The sequence below is a fragment of the Hakea prostrata genome, chromosome 8, assembly GCF_041222555.1.
Source record: "Hakea prostrata isolate BN-2017 chromosome 8, UWA_Hpros_2, whole genome shotgun sequence".
NCBI classification, from domain to species: domain Eukaryota; kingdom Viridiplantae; phylum Streptophyta; class Magnoliopsida; order Proteales; family Proteaceae; genus Hakea; species Hakea prostrata.
In genome coordinates this window covers 35521164-35538102 of record NC_142607.1, presented here as the reverse complement: position 1 = coordinate 35538102, position 16939 = coordinate 35521164, and the positions used below count along the sequence as shown (strand labels likewise).

General features: G+C 37.1%; 1 protein-coding gene across 1 annotated transcript in view; it reads left to right on the top strand.

Moving 5' to 3' along the window:
* LOC149007676 (putative methyltransferase PMT6) overlaps nt 1-11644 on the top strand; it is a 35862-nt gene extending 24218 nt beyond the window's left edge. Inside the window, exons 4-7 of the mRNA XM_089167287.1 lie at nt 3482-3865; nt 5414-5660; nt 5745-5883; nt 10863-11644. Coding sequence (XP_089023413.1) covers nt 3482-3865; nt 5414-5660; nt 5745-5883; nt 10863-11021 — 929 coding nt within the window. The 3' untranslated portion in view covers nt 11022-11644. The remainder of the gene's footprint in view (nt 1-3481; nt 3866-5413; nt 5661-5744; nt 5884-10862) is intronic.
* The last annotated feature ends 5295 nt before the right edge of the window (nt 11645-16939 follow it).

Here is a 16939-nt window from a genome sequence, read left to right as displayed (position 1 = left end):
TCTGCTTGTCTTATGAACCTATGATTTAATGACTTATATAGAACTTTTAATGGTTGTATAATTCTATTATCCTATTCTTGAAAATTGAGATTGTGATATTAGTATAGATGGAATTTTGATAACATTTAGGTTACTTGATGCATTAGATACACTTGCTTTTCATTTATATGCCTTAAAGGTTCTATATTATATGTTGCATAACCTTGCATTCCCTAATCCTACAACATTTCGATTTCACATTATGGGTAGACTTAAAAATCATACATAGAGTTGTTTTCTGATAAATCCAAGGTCACCAATGTGTTCAAAAGGCCTTAAATAGGCTAAATACTAAGTTTCAACCCAATTGGAACCCTAAAACCCACCGAGTTGATGCCAAAAAATTGTGTATCTCGACCGAAATCTCGCTGAGATGGTCAAGATCTCGGTTTTTCAAGGTGGCGAGATCTCGCTCTCTACCATGTTTGTATCCACTTACCATACTTGTTGGGTGACCCAAATGACCAGTTTTCTGAGATTCATGATGGAAGCAAAGGGACTGGGGCCTGGTGTAATGTGACCCGATGGAGACCTATTTATCCAATTGAAATAATATTTATATACCTCATATTCTCTTGTAAAGTCATTGTGAGATTTGGGAATTTTGGCTTAGGGTTTTAACCGAGGGATCTCCGTGATTGGGCTTAACCATTTTTGTTGACGAATGAAAACACTAATTTAGGATTGTAATATAAATAAAACTCCTAGAGTAATCAAATTTTCCAAGAATAATGTCAGACTAACAATTGGTTAATTCGTCATAGCTTTTTGTATAATGCTTTAGATGGCAAGATCTTGGTCTGGTTGGAAAAATTAGTCCAGAAGGTTTAATCAGCACTAAAAACAGGTTGAAAAATATCAGTTTTGACATTGTAAGATATATCTCCAAGGAGATCTAACTGAAATAGGCAAGTGTACTTTGATACTGTGCTTCCAACCTGCAAAACTTGATCTAAACTAATCGTTAGTGACAATCAATGAAGCCACAACAATTCTTCTCAAGGATGCTCCCATGTCATACTCACTCTTTCAGTCCTCAGTGCATACTTGAATGCCTTTTGGTTGATACACCTTTATATAATCATTCTTGAATTCTACAAGCTAAGTTGTCCTGGCCTTTTCTTTTATAGAAATAATTACTTCTCTGCCATCTGGCTGATGCAGCTTTATCTAGTTACTCTTGAATTCTAGGCAGTCCTAACTCCTTTGGGGCAGCATAATTTCTGTTTTGCAAGGTGAAACTTTTTCTTGGGAAATGACCCTTTTAATTATCCCTCACTAGTTGATGATCATAAGCACATAGATAAATACACTAAGAAATTGTGAGTGAAAGATAACAATTAAAAAAAAAAGAAGTTATGAGAATGTGATGCATATGGGTATATATGAGCGAAATTATCCAAAGAGCGTATAATGGATGGAATCTGTTTGAATGACACTCAAGACCCAATAGAAGGCATCAATTCAAGAGAAGTCACACAAAGCACCTTCTCACATGAAGACCTATTTCAAGAGCTCTAAATCAAGAAGATTAAGAAATCGAGACCTTGTGCTTAGTCTAGGACACATGGCACATTGTAATTGCATAAAAATGCATTTTCTTATTTTCACATTCTAAACATATGTATATGAAGTATAATAGGCCAGACCTTATGATGTGACCCCCAAATCTTCAGGATCCTTAGGTTGAATTCAGCAGTAAATTAGGGCTTTAAACACATTTAGGTTTTCCAGTGCAATTCTTTTTGAGTTCATTTGCTCTACACAAGAGCCTGAAGTGTGGAACTCAAGGCACCCTTCCTCAAGCAACTTCAAGTGGGAGAAACCAGTGAAGGAGACCCTTGTGCATCACTTATATCATAGTGCATCATCATACACTCAAGGGTAATGTGCCATGCCCTTTCTAGGTAGCACCATTCTTATTCTTTAATTTTGCATTTGATTATTGTGTTTAGTCCTTACACTGTCATCCCTAAGAGATTGGGTACTCTTGCCCCAAATCAAGATTGTAAACGATCTCTTGTCTTGAACAAGATTATGCAAAGGTGTTGTATCCCCATCTATTGTACGAAAAAGAATTCACTCATGGTGGGAGATTTTGTGAGATATCTCAGTTTTTTCATAAACCAAGACAAGATAAAGATCAAGTTTTGCGAAATGGGATATCTCACTCGAGGTCTTGTCATATCTCACCATATCTTGCTATCTTGCCATATCTCACCCCATCTCGCCATATCTCGCTGGAACTCTCAATTTTTGCCTCATTTTTTACGGGTTTTAGCTAGATTTTCACTTGCAACTACTCTTAGCACATCTACAACATCAAAGGAAGATCAACCATTCTCTGCTTGTCTTATGAACTTATGTGTTAATGGCTTATATAGAACTTCTAATGGTTGTATAATTTTATCATTCTATTCTCGAAAGTCAAGATTGGGATACTCACATGGATGGAATTTTAATGACATTTAAGTTATTTGATGTATTTGATATACTTGCTTTTCATTTATATGCCTTTAAGATTTTATATTACATGTTGTATAACCTTGCATTTCCTAATCCTATAGTATTTGGGTTTCACACTATGGGTAGACTTAGTGTCATGCTTAGGGTGTTTTCTCACAAATCCAAGGCCACTAGTGTGTTCAAAAGGCCTTAAATAGGCTAAATACCAAGTTTCAGCCCAACTGGGACCCTAAAACCCACTGAGTTGACGCAAAAAAAATGGTATAGCTCAAGCGAGATCTCGCCATCTCGCTCAAGATCTTGGTTTTTCAGGGTGACAAGATCTTCTACCATGGATTCACTAGTGGAAATCCCTTTAAGGTTGGAGTGGAGTGGACGTAGACTCAGTTGAGTTGAACCATTATAAATGTGCCTTGTTTTGGCTTGCCTTTAATTTTTTCGATTGAACTTTATATCCAAGATATCTTAATTGGAGAAGGCAAAATCCACTAGTTCACCCTATTCACCCCCCTTAAGGTTGATTTTCACTTTCTTCCCCCATCTTCCCATTGAAAGTTTCTTTTGGCCTTTAGCCGTTCTTCTGCAATCTTTTGTCAACATAGCATGTCAGTTTAGTGATTTTTTTCCCCCTTAATCAATGGGGAAGGCTGAAAGACTACTCTTGATAACTGTAGTCCTTCCACCAATTGTCCAAAGTGAAAAATCTTGACTTCTGTTTTCAGAAGTCTGTTCACTACTTTTTCTGGAATTATATACAAACATTAAGAGCCTAACTGTGACAAGCATGAAATGCAAACTCACCGTGAGGGTAACACAACTCCCTTGAACATTCATTATGCTTAACATAATCATCATGATGGCATCCTCTCTCTTTCTAACATGCTATGTTGACAAACTCATTACATATATAAGGTTTGTTGTTGTTTTTTGTGGTCCAATTAGTGGAGGTTTTCTCAGTTCTTTTTATGTTCTGCAGATGGTGTGTTGCTCAAAGAAGTGCATCGTCTTTTGCGACCTAAAGGATTTTTCGTGTATTCAGCTCCGCCTGCTTATAAGAAAAATAAAAATTTTCCACTGATATGGGACAAGTTGGTGAATCTAACTTCTGCAATGTGCTGGAAACTTATTGCTCGTCAGGTGCAGACTGCAATCTGGATTAAACTAGAAGACCCTTCATGCCTACTGCACAACGCTGAGCAAAAGCTAGTGAATTTATGTGATGATGAGGGTGATTCTAAGCCATCATGGAACATACAACTGAGAAACTGTGTAACGGTTACCAGAGGGGAAGCAGATAGTGAGAAGCTGCCACCTAGACAACAGCATCTCTTAATTTATACAGAGAGTTTGAACAATATAGGTTTGTCTGTTGCTCTGTTTGATCTTATTGATTTGTCATGTTTCTTCATCTCATTATTTATTATCCTTGGATCAATATTTCTGTGTAAAGCATGATCAACTTAGTCATAAGAGTAACAGATGTTAAGCATTAGGTTTTTGAAGGTATTCAAATGGTTTATATTTTTACTTCTCTCATCAGCTCCACATGGAGTTCATCCCTGCTTGCTTTGTAGATTTCCTTTCCATTTTTAGCATCAAAATTCAGGTTAGACACTTATTTGGAAGGCTACTGGTTTAAAATTTTTTGATTTCCCTACAAATGGCATCATCAGCTAAAGAAGACTCATAGAATTGGGTTGGAGGTTTAGGTGCTTAAACATTTAAAATTCTTGAACTCTCTGCTATTATTTGCATCACTTGGTTGGGATCAGATCAGGAAACTGATCTATTTCCAGCCGGTTATTCAATAGATAACTCAAATTATAGTTGTTTATACATTATAGTAACACTTCTTCAGTTATGCATGCTAGTACTTCTGTACCAAAACACTTAAGAGGACATTGTCTTTTGTGGCTGTGATCTCACTAAGTTGATTGTGCTTGTTGTCCATGCTTGTCCTTCCCCTTATAGTTATTTGTTCTTCTTGGTGAAGATAACCATTGATCTATGACAATCAAACTAACTGAGAAGTAACGAGGTTTTCCTGTATCGATCCTCTCACACTATCATGTGTGCCAATCTTCACAAGACTAATAGATTCTTAGAATGCCTCAATATCCCAGTTATGTAAGTCATTCACTGTACAACACTCCGACCTGAATATTAGTTATTAAAGGAGGTTCTGTAATTGTTCTGGTGTGTCTGACCTGATGCATTGCTCCAGAGTTCCTATAATGTTTCTTGAAGAGCTTGTTTTAGCCAACAAATCATTACATGCTTCATAGGATAGAACCATCATGTTAGAGAAATCCAACTGATAACAGGTGGGAAGCAATTTAAAAGTGCGAGGCGGCTCAAAGTTTTGCTCAGATAGTTGGAACTTGTGAGGGATCAATGTTGAGTGTGATGGTAAAAAAGCTCACGCTGCCAGCACGAAAATGTCTGTTCAAGTTTTGAGCGTGGTCACCTTGTGCAAAAATTGGCAATTGTTAGAACTGGCTGCAATCACCTCTCCTAGGACTTGTGAAGGTGGGACTTGCGCTGGCCTCAGACCTTTTAGATGGTTAGAAAGTGCACAAGGTATTTCTAGCTTTCTTGTATGATGAGTATCTGCTTCTCTCAGGCAATCGTGGGCATCTAATGGAACTATGTATGTGACCTTGAAGCATTTGTCAGTACCAATTAATTACAATAAGAAATAGCTATGGTCAGTTTCCACCGAACGGAACAAGATAATCTTAGAGAAGAGCAATAATCTAATTGATTGGCTACATGGTTTTCTGTTTGTCATGACATTGTATTTGTTGTTCTTTACTGTCATTATTCAGATGTGTCTTCATTATTCAGTATGTACTATGTAGGATTACTTTTTAAAGGATGTGATTTATTTGATGATATTTCTTGACAGGCATCAGTCAAGAAGAATTCTTCTTCGATACAGATTTCTGGAAAGTTCAAGTTCAGCATTACTGGAAGCTGATGAATATAAGTAGGACAGAGATTAGAAATGTCATGGACATGAATGCTTACTGTGGAGGATTTGCTGTGGCTTTGAATACATTTCCTGTTTGGGTGATGAATATAGTTCCTACAAGTATGAACAGTACTTTGTCTGCTATATACAATCGAGGCTTGATAGGTGCTTTTCATGACTGGTAATGTTGTTAGCATCTTCATTATATTTCTAAAATAAATTACTCAACCTCCTATATTGACAGCAATATTTATTTTGTGCTTAGGTGTGAGGCCTTCTCTACATATCCACGTACATATGACTTGATACATGCCAATCATCTGCTCTCTCACTATGATGGCAGTGTAGAAGGTTGCTCACTTGAAGATTTAATGCTTGAGATGGATCGTATTCTACGTCCTCAGGTAAAAATATTTTCTGATGTTATCCTTAAGGGTTTGAAGAGAGAAAATGACAGCCTTACCAAATTATAGTTAACCGCCGAAACTTCTGAATTATCAGTTGATCAAACTGTTGGACCCAGATGGAATTGACGGGTTGTTGTGGAGACTAAAATCTACAAATTCAACTCATTCATTTCACAGCTCACTTGTTGTCATTAGCACTCAAGTACATGCATAAATTACAACCAAATCTGCACATATGGCTGTACCAGCTGAGGCCATCAATAGTCACATGTCAAACATCCATCCTCAGTATACAGAACGCATCATGTTACAGATAGTATAATAATGCAAGCATCCACAACATCTACATAGCCACAAGATAAATTTCTACATGGTTTAAAGGTGTTCATATATTGATGGTGCAAATGGTATCGTGGGTGAGAACCCATTTCCTCCCTGAGTATAATGTACAATACAATGTTCTACACCGACAACTTGAGGAAGATACAACCCCCAATTCATGCATCCACTATTGTGAAAGTATCACAAAACAATGGTTTTGGACAGCTACAATTGCCGAGGAGTCACAATCCCTGGTTTACCCTGCATAAAAACTAGGACCGTGCTGCAATACCTAACTATGGGTAGCTACAACACCAGGGACCTTCAATCCACGTCTGACTCTCATTGAACATGTATAAATGATAATGTGCTTATATGATGTGCCCCATTGTGTGGGCTGGCAGTGTAGCTCAACCAAATAAGCAAAACCCTTAAGATGCATGTGCTTGACCAGGCCAAACCCATTTCAGTATCGATGTGAAAATGAACTGGATCTAATTGGGTCCTTGGTTCTGAACACTAGGATATTTAATCCATTTATTAGGGATTTATTTAATTGAGATTTTGTCATGTAAAGCTTAGATGTTATATCTTAAATGGACTACTTAGTAGTGGAGTTCTTTTTGTGTCTAACTTTTTTAGAGTTTTGTTTTAATTTAGGGGTCTTAACTAGAGTCAAGTTTTATCTAGAGTCTTTCATTATTTTCCTTAAATACAAGATTGTAACCAGCGTGGTTTGAGATCAAAATCTTGATAGGGATCTTGGTCCCTCAAAAAATTGAGATTTCGTGATATCTCAGTCAAGATCTGGTAAAAATCTTCGGTCAACTCGACCCAACTCGAAGGCCCATCTCGGTGGGTATTAGGGCTAAATTTGGAATTTGGTATTTAGTCTACTTTAAGCCTTCTAAACATAGTGGTGGCCTTAAATTTGTGAGAAAATAAGTGTATATATGAGTTCTACCACGACCCTAACTTTAAAACCAACACAAAGGAGTGAATATGCAGACTTATAAAACATGAAATAACAACAATTACTTGATTTAAATGAAAACATCGGTGTACTCACAAGTTACACAATGAGAGTTTAACTGTAAAGTCAATGACTAAGCAACTCCTTCAATTTTTTTTTCACTGAACACCAACATCGACACCACCTCCATCAGTGTAAAACATGGGTTTTGAAAAAAATGAAGTTTGGGAAGAAAACTCACCTTGCTTCAACATTGGCTTCAAACTCTATGTTTTTGTGGTAAATGAGTTAAAATAAGCTTGTTGATGCACCCTAGGAAGAGATCCGACTGATTTTCCAGCAAAAAATCCAACCAAAACACCAAAACCATCAAAGGCAGAAGGAATGTCGAGATCAAGTCGAGATCTTGAGACTCATCTCAACCAAGATATGGCATTTTTAGAGACTAGATTGAACTGAGATCTTGCAAGATACGAGATCTCGTCCGAGATCTTGTATTTTTCTCTTGTTTCACAAGAGATGTCATCTTGAGGTCTCAAAAAAACAAAATCTCGACGAGATCCCCTGAGACCTCAAACTATGGTAACCAGAGAATGGAAGAGTTATGATGAATTGATTTTGTCAAGTTATTTGTCGTTGACAGGATGCTATGATAGCACTCCACTGCTTTAGAGGTCTTCCATTTTCATGTTTTGACCTTCCATATGTTAATAATGTAGGATAACTCAAAAATTCTGTGGAGATAATACTACAGTATAACATTCTCCCCACACAAATACCTTCACCTTGGGCAACTCCTTCCTTATTGGTTACATTCCATGCACTATAGGTGAACCTGTACTCTCATTGTACAAACATATCTCTCAACTTTCTACTCCTGCTGCCAACTGCTAGTCATCACAACTAAGCCATCCATGCCACTAACACTAACGGTTGAACATGATACCTTTGATGACTGTACCAGCTAACCATCATAACAGTCAAATCTCTTAACTATGCCAACTGAGACATCTCTCTAGCACTGCACGGCACGGATATTGCTATCATAGCTCTAAACTATCCTAAATATACCATGATGCCAATTGCGTCTGCAAGCTACTGCACCAGATGTTCACCCCATTGCCACCGGCCCATGCATCTGTCAGCTGATCAAACTGACTATAGTCAGCACTTCCAACTTGCTAATTCTGCTCATCTACATACTGACTATCCCCATATGCCTACATCTCAATTCATCTAGTCCACGGTTTGAGTATATTGACCATTGGGAATACCAATGCAAGCTGACAGCTGTACCAGTCTTCTTGGTTGACTGTGTTGACAACAATGACAACACCACCACATGCAAGCTGTCCTCGATACATTATAATGAAGCAATTGCCCAAAGATACGCCTCTCTTAGTTGTCAAAATAGATAATTAGATATAGTCCATTACACTCTGCATTCTTAAAACTAGGAAAAAATTAACTAAACCTGTGGAGTATGTCTTGGTAAATAGCATAGTTGTCAAGGCAGCACCAAGGCAATGCTTAGGCATCCAGGATGACTTATGGGGGCCTAGGCGGGTTCCGGCTTATTGTGCTGTGCCTTGCACTAGTTTAAATAGTATCCAACAAAATTTTGGCGTTTACTTTATGCCATATCTCATTTAAGAAACTTTTTATATATTTGATATTTCGTTTACTCCAGATATTATTCATAAATAATAAAATATCCCCTATTTGAATCTAGTAAATATAGTTTAAGAGTAAAATTCCAAGAAGATAAAAAGGTGAACCCCCGGTATTGTGTATTTATGTTAGAAAAAAAGGCGAAGGGGCATGCTCACTTAAAGTACCATACTTGCCCTAACAACGCCTTAGTGTGTGCCTTACTACCTAAATGCTTCAACTTCTCTAAAATGTGTTGCATCACCTCGATGCCATGACAACCTTGGTAAATAACAAAGTGAGAAGATAGAAGGAAGATGGAGAGAGTCTATGATTAAAGCTTAGTGAAAAGCTAGAAGGTACATCTTCCTCTTATGAGTGTGTACACAAATAAAGCAATGCTGCAAACATAGAGTACACTTGTCTTAGTTGTCTAAATTATAGTCCACTGCACACTACATTCTTAGAACTAGGAATGGATGACTAATCTTGTAGTATACATCTGGGTGACTTGCAAAGTAGAAGGAAGACTGAAAGAGTCTTTGGTAAAAGCATAGTGAAAAGCTACAAGGTACATAGGGGCCTCTTAGCATTATAAGGATATACTGAAAGAGTCTTTGGTGAAAGCTTAGTTTCTGGGAAGTATACAGAGGTGCCTCTAATTCTTGGCATATCTTTGAGTTAATTAAGAAGTTTTAGACACAAAGACCAAAGACTTGTATGAATTTTAATCACTTCTTGTTCGAATCAGCCTCTCTACAAAAAGCAGGGGTAAGGCTGCCTAGAAAGTCCCTTCCCCAGACCCCACAGTGTTGGGAGCTTCGGCACTGGGTATGCCCTTTTTTTTTTCACTCAGAAAGCCAATACATGATTGCTGAAACATTTAATCAATAGACCTCTTTAGGGTTGCCCTGTGTAAATAAATCTGGCAGTTTTCAGCTTTAAACGTTGTTATTCATCTCCGCATTGATGCTTATGTGTATCATATATGCTGAATTGCCGATGTCATTACTAAACCTAAGTCAAATTCTATTTTGATCTCTTTGTGGACATCACAATTCCACCTTTACATTTGAGTTTTGTGTCCTACTATATACAAGAATACACATAAATGAAAAACTAAAGATACCATAGCTAATATAATTAGTAGGGAGCAGCTTTGGTCTTGATAAAAATGGTGGTGGGTGCCTAGATCTGCTATGTGAGGCTGACATTTTATGGACCTGTAGGTCCCAAGTTCCTTTCTGATGTGTTGAGGTTCAGCCTAATCAAGGAGCCAAATAGCAAAACAAACATGGACAAATCCAGGACTTCCAGGAGGATTCATGGACAAACACGGGAGTATATTGGAAGTTATATGATTGAATTTCAAGCTTAGGTAGTCTTTAGGCCTTCCCTAGATATCCGACAATCAGAATTGCCTCATAAACTCTTAGCATGGTGCTCCAACAACAAAACCCACCCACCACCCAAGAGCGTCTGACCCCTTTGCCTCCAATATAGCAATCTTGTCCATGGATTGCTAACCACAGCTTTCTCCTAATTATTTAGTCGATTTCTGATGGACCACCAGGGAAAGGCTTCCCTCAAACTACAACTAGGCTTTGAGCATGGAAGGTTTTTATAGTCAAACCAAAAAGTGGATTGGAAGCCCTACTTTTGGTGTAGTCATTTATCAAGTTTTGGGTCCATCCTCATGTATGGCTCACCATTTAGGAATTCTAACCTTGTATTCTGTTTGGAATTAGTTCAAAAGTTGCCAAAGTTGAAGTTTCTACTTCCTATCAATTCTCATAGCTTTGTATCTTCATGGGGGGAAATTGAGACTGGCCCAATTTTGACATACTCTGATAGATGTTCACATAAGCAAAGTGTCCTGGGGGAGTGAGGCTGTTCGTCACATAAACTTCATGAAGCCTTGTAGGGGAATGATAGTTTCCAAGAGTTTTGGCATTTGGTATCATTCTGTTGTATTTTTAGGCTTGGTGAACTGCAAATGATTCAGATATCTTAAGCAATGTTAATTATGCAGGGATTTATTATTATCCGAGATGATGAATATACTGTCTCAAGAATCAGAGACCTTGCACCAAAATTTCTTTGGGATGTGGAATCACATCTGCTAGAGGATAAACAAAAGAACATGGAACAGGTGCTAATTTGCAGGAAGAAGTTTTGGGCAATTGTTTAAGGTATTCATTTATTTATCTGAAAAATAGATTTCAAATGCTTCCATTATTTAAGTTATATGACAGCCATTTGGAAAGTTGTATACATGAGGTTAAGCTTATGTTCTACAACAAACACAACTCCCCCCGTGGGGTGGGTGCCACCACTTCCATGCTCTCATGCGGGCCCCTGCCTACCCTTTTGTGCGGATCCTCCTTTAAGCATTTTAGATTGTTGGTGTAGTTAAGTGCTTCAGTCATTATACTGTGTATATGTACCTTCTTTATTTTGGTATTTGTGTACATGTTAGGAAGAACTTTGAATAATGTCATTAATGTTTGATGTTATGTTGTCTTACTTTTGAAGTTTAATCTAACCACTAAATGTATGAGCAGATTTCAGATTTGAACATTAAGAGTTGATTTGTTATGTATACGTGTAACGTTCCAGTAGATTAAGCCGAGCTGAGCTGGAAAACTAGTGGTTTGGGGCTTTAGCTTATTTCCTATTAGTTAGTAATTGGGATTACTCAAACTCTTTGAGGCAGGGGGATTTACTAATGCAAGATGAAGCTGTGCAGATATGATCCCTACTATGGGTGTGTTTGATCCCAGGCTGGGGTGAGAACAATGCACAGACTTTCGAGCCATAACTACCTTCCACATTCTTTTCTCACCCGCTATTTGGAAAAGATTCTCGAGAATTAGCTTCGTTTGGGGTCGGTAACTTGGTTAGGATATCTATTTTGAGTCCTCTGGTGGGGTAGGGTGGGGTGGGGTGGGGTTTTGTTAGGGGGAGTTGGGAATGGGGTGGGTTCAAGTCTTCCATTTCTGAAAATAAGGCTGCTGCGTTTAGAGTGAGCTCTATCCAAACTGTTAATTGTTGGATCCATTCTCATATTCTTTGCTTCATGATTTCTTATGAGAAATTTCTCCAGTAAGTGAATGCTAGAAGCATGTGCTTATGCTGCTGATCATGTTCTTTTTCTTTATATCAATCAGACAAAAGGTGAAGAGAGAATCCGACCTTCCGATTGTACTGAACTAAGGTATTTCAGACCATGAACACTAAGGTGAAAATGAGTTATGGATCGAAGGTTTAATCGAGTACAAAATCACCACCTATGAAGGGATTCTCTTCCCTTAGATTTTGATTATAGCTGACGCCTATGTAGGATCCAGGTAGCCTGTTAGTCTGATCATTGTTAAATTACATGTTCTGGTTAGAATCTGAGTAACTGTAGAAAGAAGCTCTTCTTGTTATTTTGTGATGGTAGTTAGATTTTGTATCAAATGGGTTCACAGATCACAGCTCGTGCAGGCTATTTCTATTGCATGGAGGTAATAACTGGTCATTCTGAGGCCTTCAGTAGATGGGCTGTTATCTGGATGGGACATTGTCTGATATTGTAGATGGGTTACATTAAAAGATCCAGAAAATAGCACATCTCCTTGTTGCTGTGAGCCTCTTCTCCTAATATTTTAAATTCTAAAAGGGGTTTCTTTATTCGCATGAAATTGCACTTGGGCAGTGAAGGAACTCTCTTTCTTCCTTTTGAAATAGAAGGATACATGAGACAGGTTTGGTCTAATTTGAAAGACATTTTTCACAAATTTACAACTTGGGGAGTTTGATTTAAAACTATATAACCTAATAAATTACAAAGATTCCAGAAGAATTTATTCATTATAGGCATTGTTGGATGCCCAAGAACAGGATTTATTCATTATAGGCATTGTGTGAGAGTTGTGTAGCAATAAACAAAGACTCCTTGATTTAGTATGTAAATACTAGTTAGATTCGTCTAAGTATATAAGATGGAATCGAAGGCTTGATTTAGTGGGTTACCAAAAAAAAAAAAAAAAGCTTGCTCTGGTGTATTCTATTATTATAAACTTCCCACTCATCAATCAAATAGCTGACACTCTTATATTGTCAAATCAAACAATAGTGTAAGAGATTTTCCCAACCTCACTGAAGAAAGATAACTTTTGACCCAAGAAATATATACCTTGCAAGAGGCCTTACCGACAAGTATGAATAATTGTGACCATCTTGTGGTCCAATCAAACAATAGTGTAAGAGTTGCTTCAGGCATCTTGTGGATTCTCTCATTACCTTGGCAAACCAAGGACCCAAGCTTGTCTTTAGAAAGAAAACTAAAACTTGTGACTTGTCTTTTGGAAGAAGAATAAACTTTTTTTTTTTTTTTCAATCTAATGTAAAGGTAACTGTTAGTTGTTGCAGTAAATAGAAGGATAAGCCACTTTTTTTAGTGATTCACTGACCTATTGGTGTCTTTGAATTGATTCGTGTTGTTAAATCATTGAAGAGACCTTTATTTATATGTTCTGGTTTCCTCTTTTCTTTTTTTTTGAATTTCCAGTTAATGTGCTGTCCTTATTCTTCAATTTACAGCATACTATAGTTAGTTAGATCAACTATTAGACCTGCAAATGGATCAGATTCAGCTCGGATATACTACTACCAGAATGTGAATTTGATAAGCAAAATCAACATCTAAACGCGATTGGAAATTTACAAGAGGTGTCTGAATTCAAATCCGAAACTTTGGGGGATATTCGATAATTATCCGATTCAATAAACTATCCATTTCTTAATTATTGATTATCATTTTTCGATTTCCTATTTTCCAGTTGTTGATTATAGTTTTCAAATTTGATTATCAACACTTTTCAGAGAAAAAAATTTTTTTGATCTAATGTTTTCTTTAAAGTTTGGCTAATTGACTATGAATAATTGATGGGGTTTAGGGGTGAGTTCAACCTATTTATTATGATTAATCAATTCAAATTTTACTGAATGTCAAACTGTCACTTGGTGAGATATCATTTAAAAATAAAATATGTTATATATATTTTTTTAATTCTAACTGATTAATTTTTAACCTTATATTATTTGATCCGATAAACAATTATTTGAATTCAAATTTGGGATACAGATATTTTGAAGTACGAAAAATTTTAGATTGAGACACCCTTTAACAAATACAAATGTGAACAGATACGGATTTTGACTATTCATTTACAGGTCCACTAACTATACGGGTTTTGAACCGATACATGAGCCGACCACATTTTCTGGTCCAGTATCTTTTGTCGGATAAGAATCAAAGATACCTAAAACAAAAAACGAAATTCTCAGCTAAGGAGGGACCGGGGTAATTTCAGTGAAAGTGAAAGAACAAAGGATTTACAGGAAGGAAAACCACCTAGTCTGTTAGGGGGAAGTCATCAGTGACGTGACATGACAAGACAAGCCCATGCTTGTCGGCCGGGCCATAGCCCTAGTCACTGCCATAATTTGTTAGCTACTGGCTAGTGCAGTTCATGGGTTGATCCCAAACCTTCTTTCAAATCAAACAAATTAATTTGGTTTTTTATATTTTTTAAAAATTTTTGTTTTGTTGGGTTCATATGAAATTGACTTTGATTTGACATGTTAATTCTTTTAATATTTTTCAACAAATAAAAATTATGTTAAATGATATCACTATGAAAATTTTCAAAGACACGTTAAGATTATAGGTGAATAACATGCCTACGTTAAGATTATGTTATGTCGAAATGGTTGTGTAGTCTAACAGCTCTAGTTAATATGTATTCAAACAATGCTGGGTTAGTCAAGCGGTTAAAGACCTGTCCTTCCACGGGAAGGTCCTGGTTTGCACCCACCCGACGACGTATATTAGTAATTTAGTTCCCATCCCATATATTTTCATTCACATGTTCAAAACTTAATGATTTAGCTTTAGCATTCCCCCCTTCCAAAAAAAAAAATTAAAAAACTTTACATTAATATTCTTATAAAATATAGTTATAATTGGTTGATTTTTTATCCAGATTTGTCCTCCCAATTGAAATATTTTCTTAATTCTTTTTTAATAGATATGCGAGTTCTATTGTATTTATTCATTCCTTATATGAAGAAAGAAATAAATGCCTTGTCTTTAAATCCAAGAAACATAAAAGATCAATCAAAATGGAATAGAATCCCTAACTAACTAGGGTTGTTATAAGTATATGTATGTAGACTTCATTGAATCATATCCTTTTGTCATTTACTATTTCTTTAAGTAAAGTTCTCCGATTACATATAAAGATATAAACATCATTTGCATTTATATATAGTTTTGTGTCACGACTTTTTCTTAAGTACCATGAGTTTTATATATCTATTTTGGCAATCAAATCTTGGGTTTATACGGGTGTGACAAAACATATTTTGAGACCAAAAAAAATAAAAAATTCTGCATATCTGCTTTTTAAATTTTAGGCTTTGTTGATTGAGTTTATATAGAGAGAAGACTATGTGATCCACATATTTGGCGAAAATTTTCTTCCTTTGGTTGCTATTCGTGTTGCAGTCGGGGCTCTGGGCGCGGGTGCCTTGGGGGTGTGTCCCGAGGTCGGACATGAACGCCCTCCCCCTCCCCCCCCTCTTTTCCCCTGGGTCCTCTCCTTGTCTGTGCCGGTTGGCAAAAAGAAAATAGAAAATAAAAAAATTAAATTTGATGCTTGCGATCATTGTAGTTACTTATGCACAACATCTCTCACAAAGCTATCATCTCCATGAATGATAGTTTTATCCCCTCTGTGTAATTATATTCACAAAAGTAAAATAGCAACCTTTTAGAATTCTCAATAGTTTTCAAAAGGTTAAATTTTGACCAAGGGGATGGTGGATTTTTATCATGTAATGGGCGGAGGTTATACTTGTGAACTTATAATCTTTCTTCCTAGAGGTGGAATCTAAAATTTTTGTTTACTATCATGCGAGTGTTTGGACGGTGATAAATGGATCCAATGCAACAACTGTGATCTCTTCTACCTTGTAATCACAATCATTGGATTCATATAAATTCACATGTCACCATCTGAAAGCCACACCGGAATTACTCGCCTATTAATAAACAAAGATTCATAGAATCGTGTTCAACTATTATGCAAAACTATAGTCTATCCCCCCTTTCCATGATAGTGAGCCAAGGTTTGAAACCCCTAAACCCCTAAACCACCAACCCCAGTCTCCAAAATACTAAAGATGGTTAAGAAATTTACGAAAAGAAAAAAACCCTTTTGTTGCACCCCAATTTGACCCCTTCAAGTGAACCGTGGATGACTCGGTGGCTGAGTGACTTCATGTTCAACAAAGCAGGTGAGGGCAGGCGGGTTCTAGTACTCCGACAATCGCCTCGAAAGTCAAATCAGATTCGAGAACAACACCAACCCAGAGTGGGGCTTTTAAATATCTTAATGAGTGTAGTGGAAATAGATGAGCATTACCATTTAATGTGGTGGTTGGGGGTACTTATACTGGAAGTTGCCTCGTTGGAACTGTTGGATTGTTCAGATGGTATAGATTTCCCCTTGGAGTGGCACATCATGAGGATGAATAGACAACACTACACAGTGATATGTAGAGTCAAGAATCTGGCAAGTCTTGCCACCCAAGAGTGATGTTGAAGGAACAGTTGTATCCTTTCTCAAGTATATGGCCAAACGGCTTCCTTAGGCACGAAACTTTGTCTGACATGGTGGCAAGCTAGATCAGTAGTTGAGACATATGCTCAAGCAAAGATTATCGAGCTGGTTATACTCCTCTTCTCATTGACCCTTGGTAAACCGAGCATATGCTAGTCGGAGCAACCATGCACAATACCCTTGGGCCATCTCTTTTGAGTCTAGTTCCTCCTTTCGTCCCTTGTCACCAAACATCCCAGAAGTGTTGAAATCATGTGAGAGAGAGAAGTAGAGATAGGGACGAGCCATAGAGAGAGAAATTTTAAAAGTAGTTCAGTTATAATCAACTATAGATTAGGGTTTTCACTATGTTCCAAAACCATGTATTACACCCCTTCTTATAGTATTGCATGTAGCTGAGTTTGAATTCCTATTGGGTTTATACACTTCATGTGGT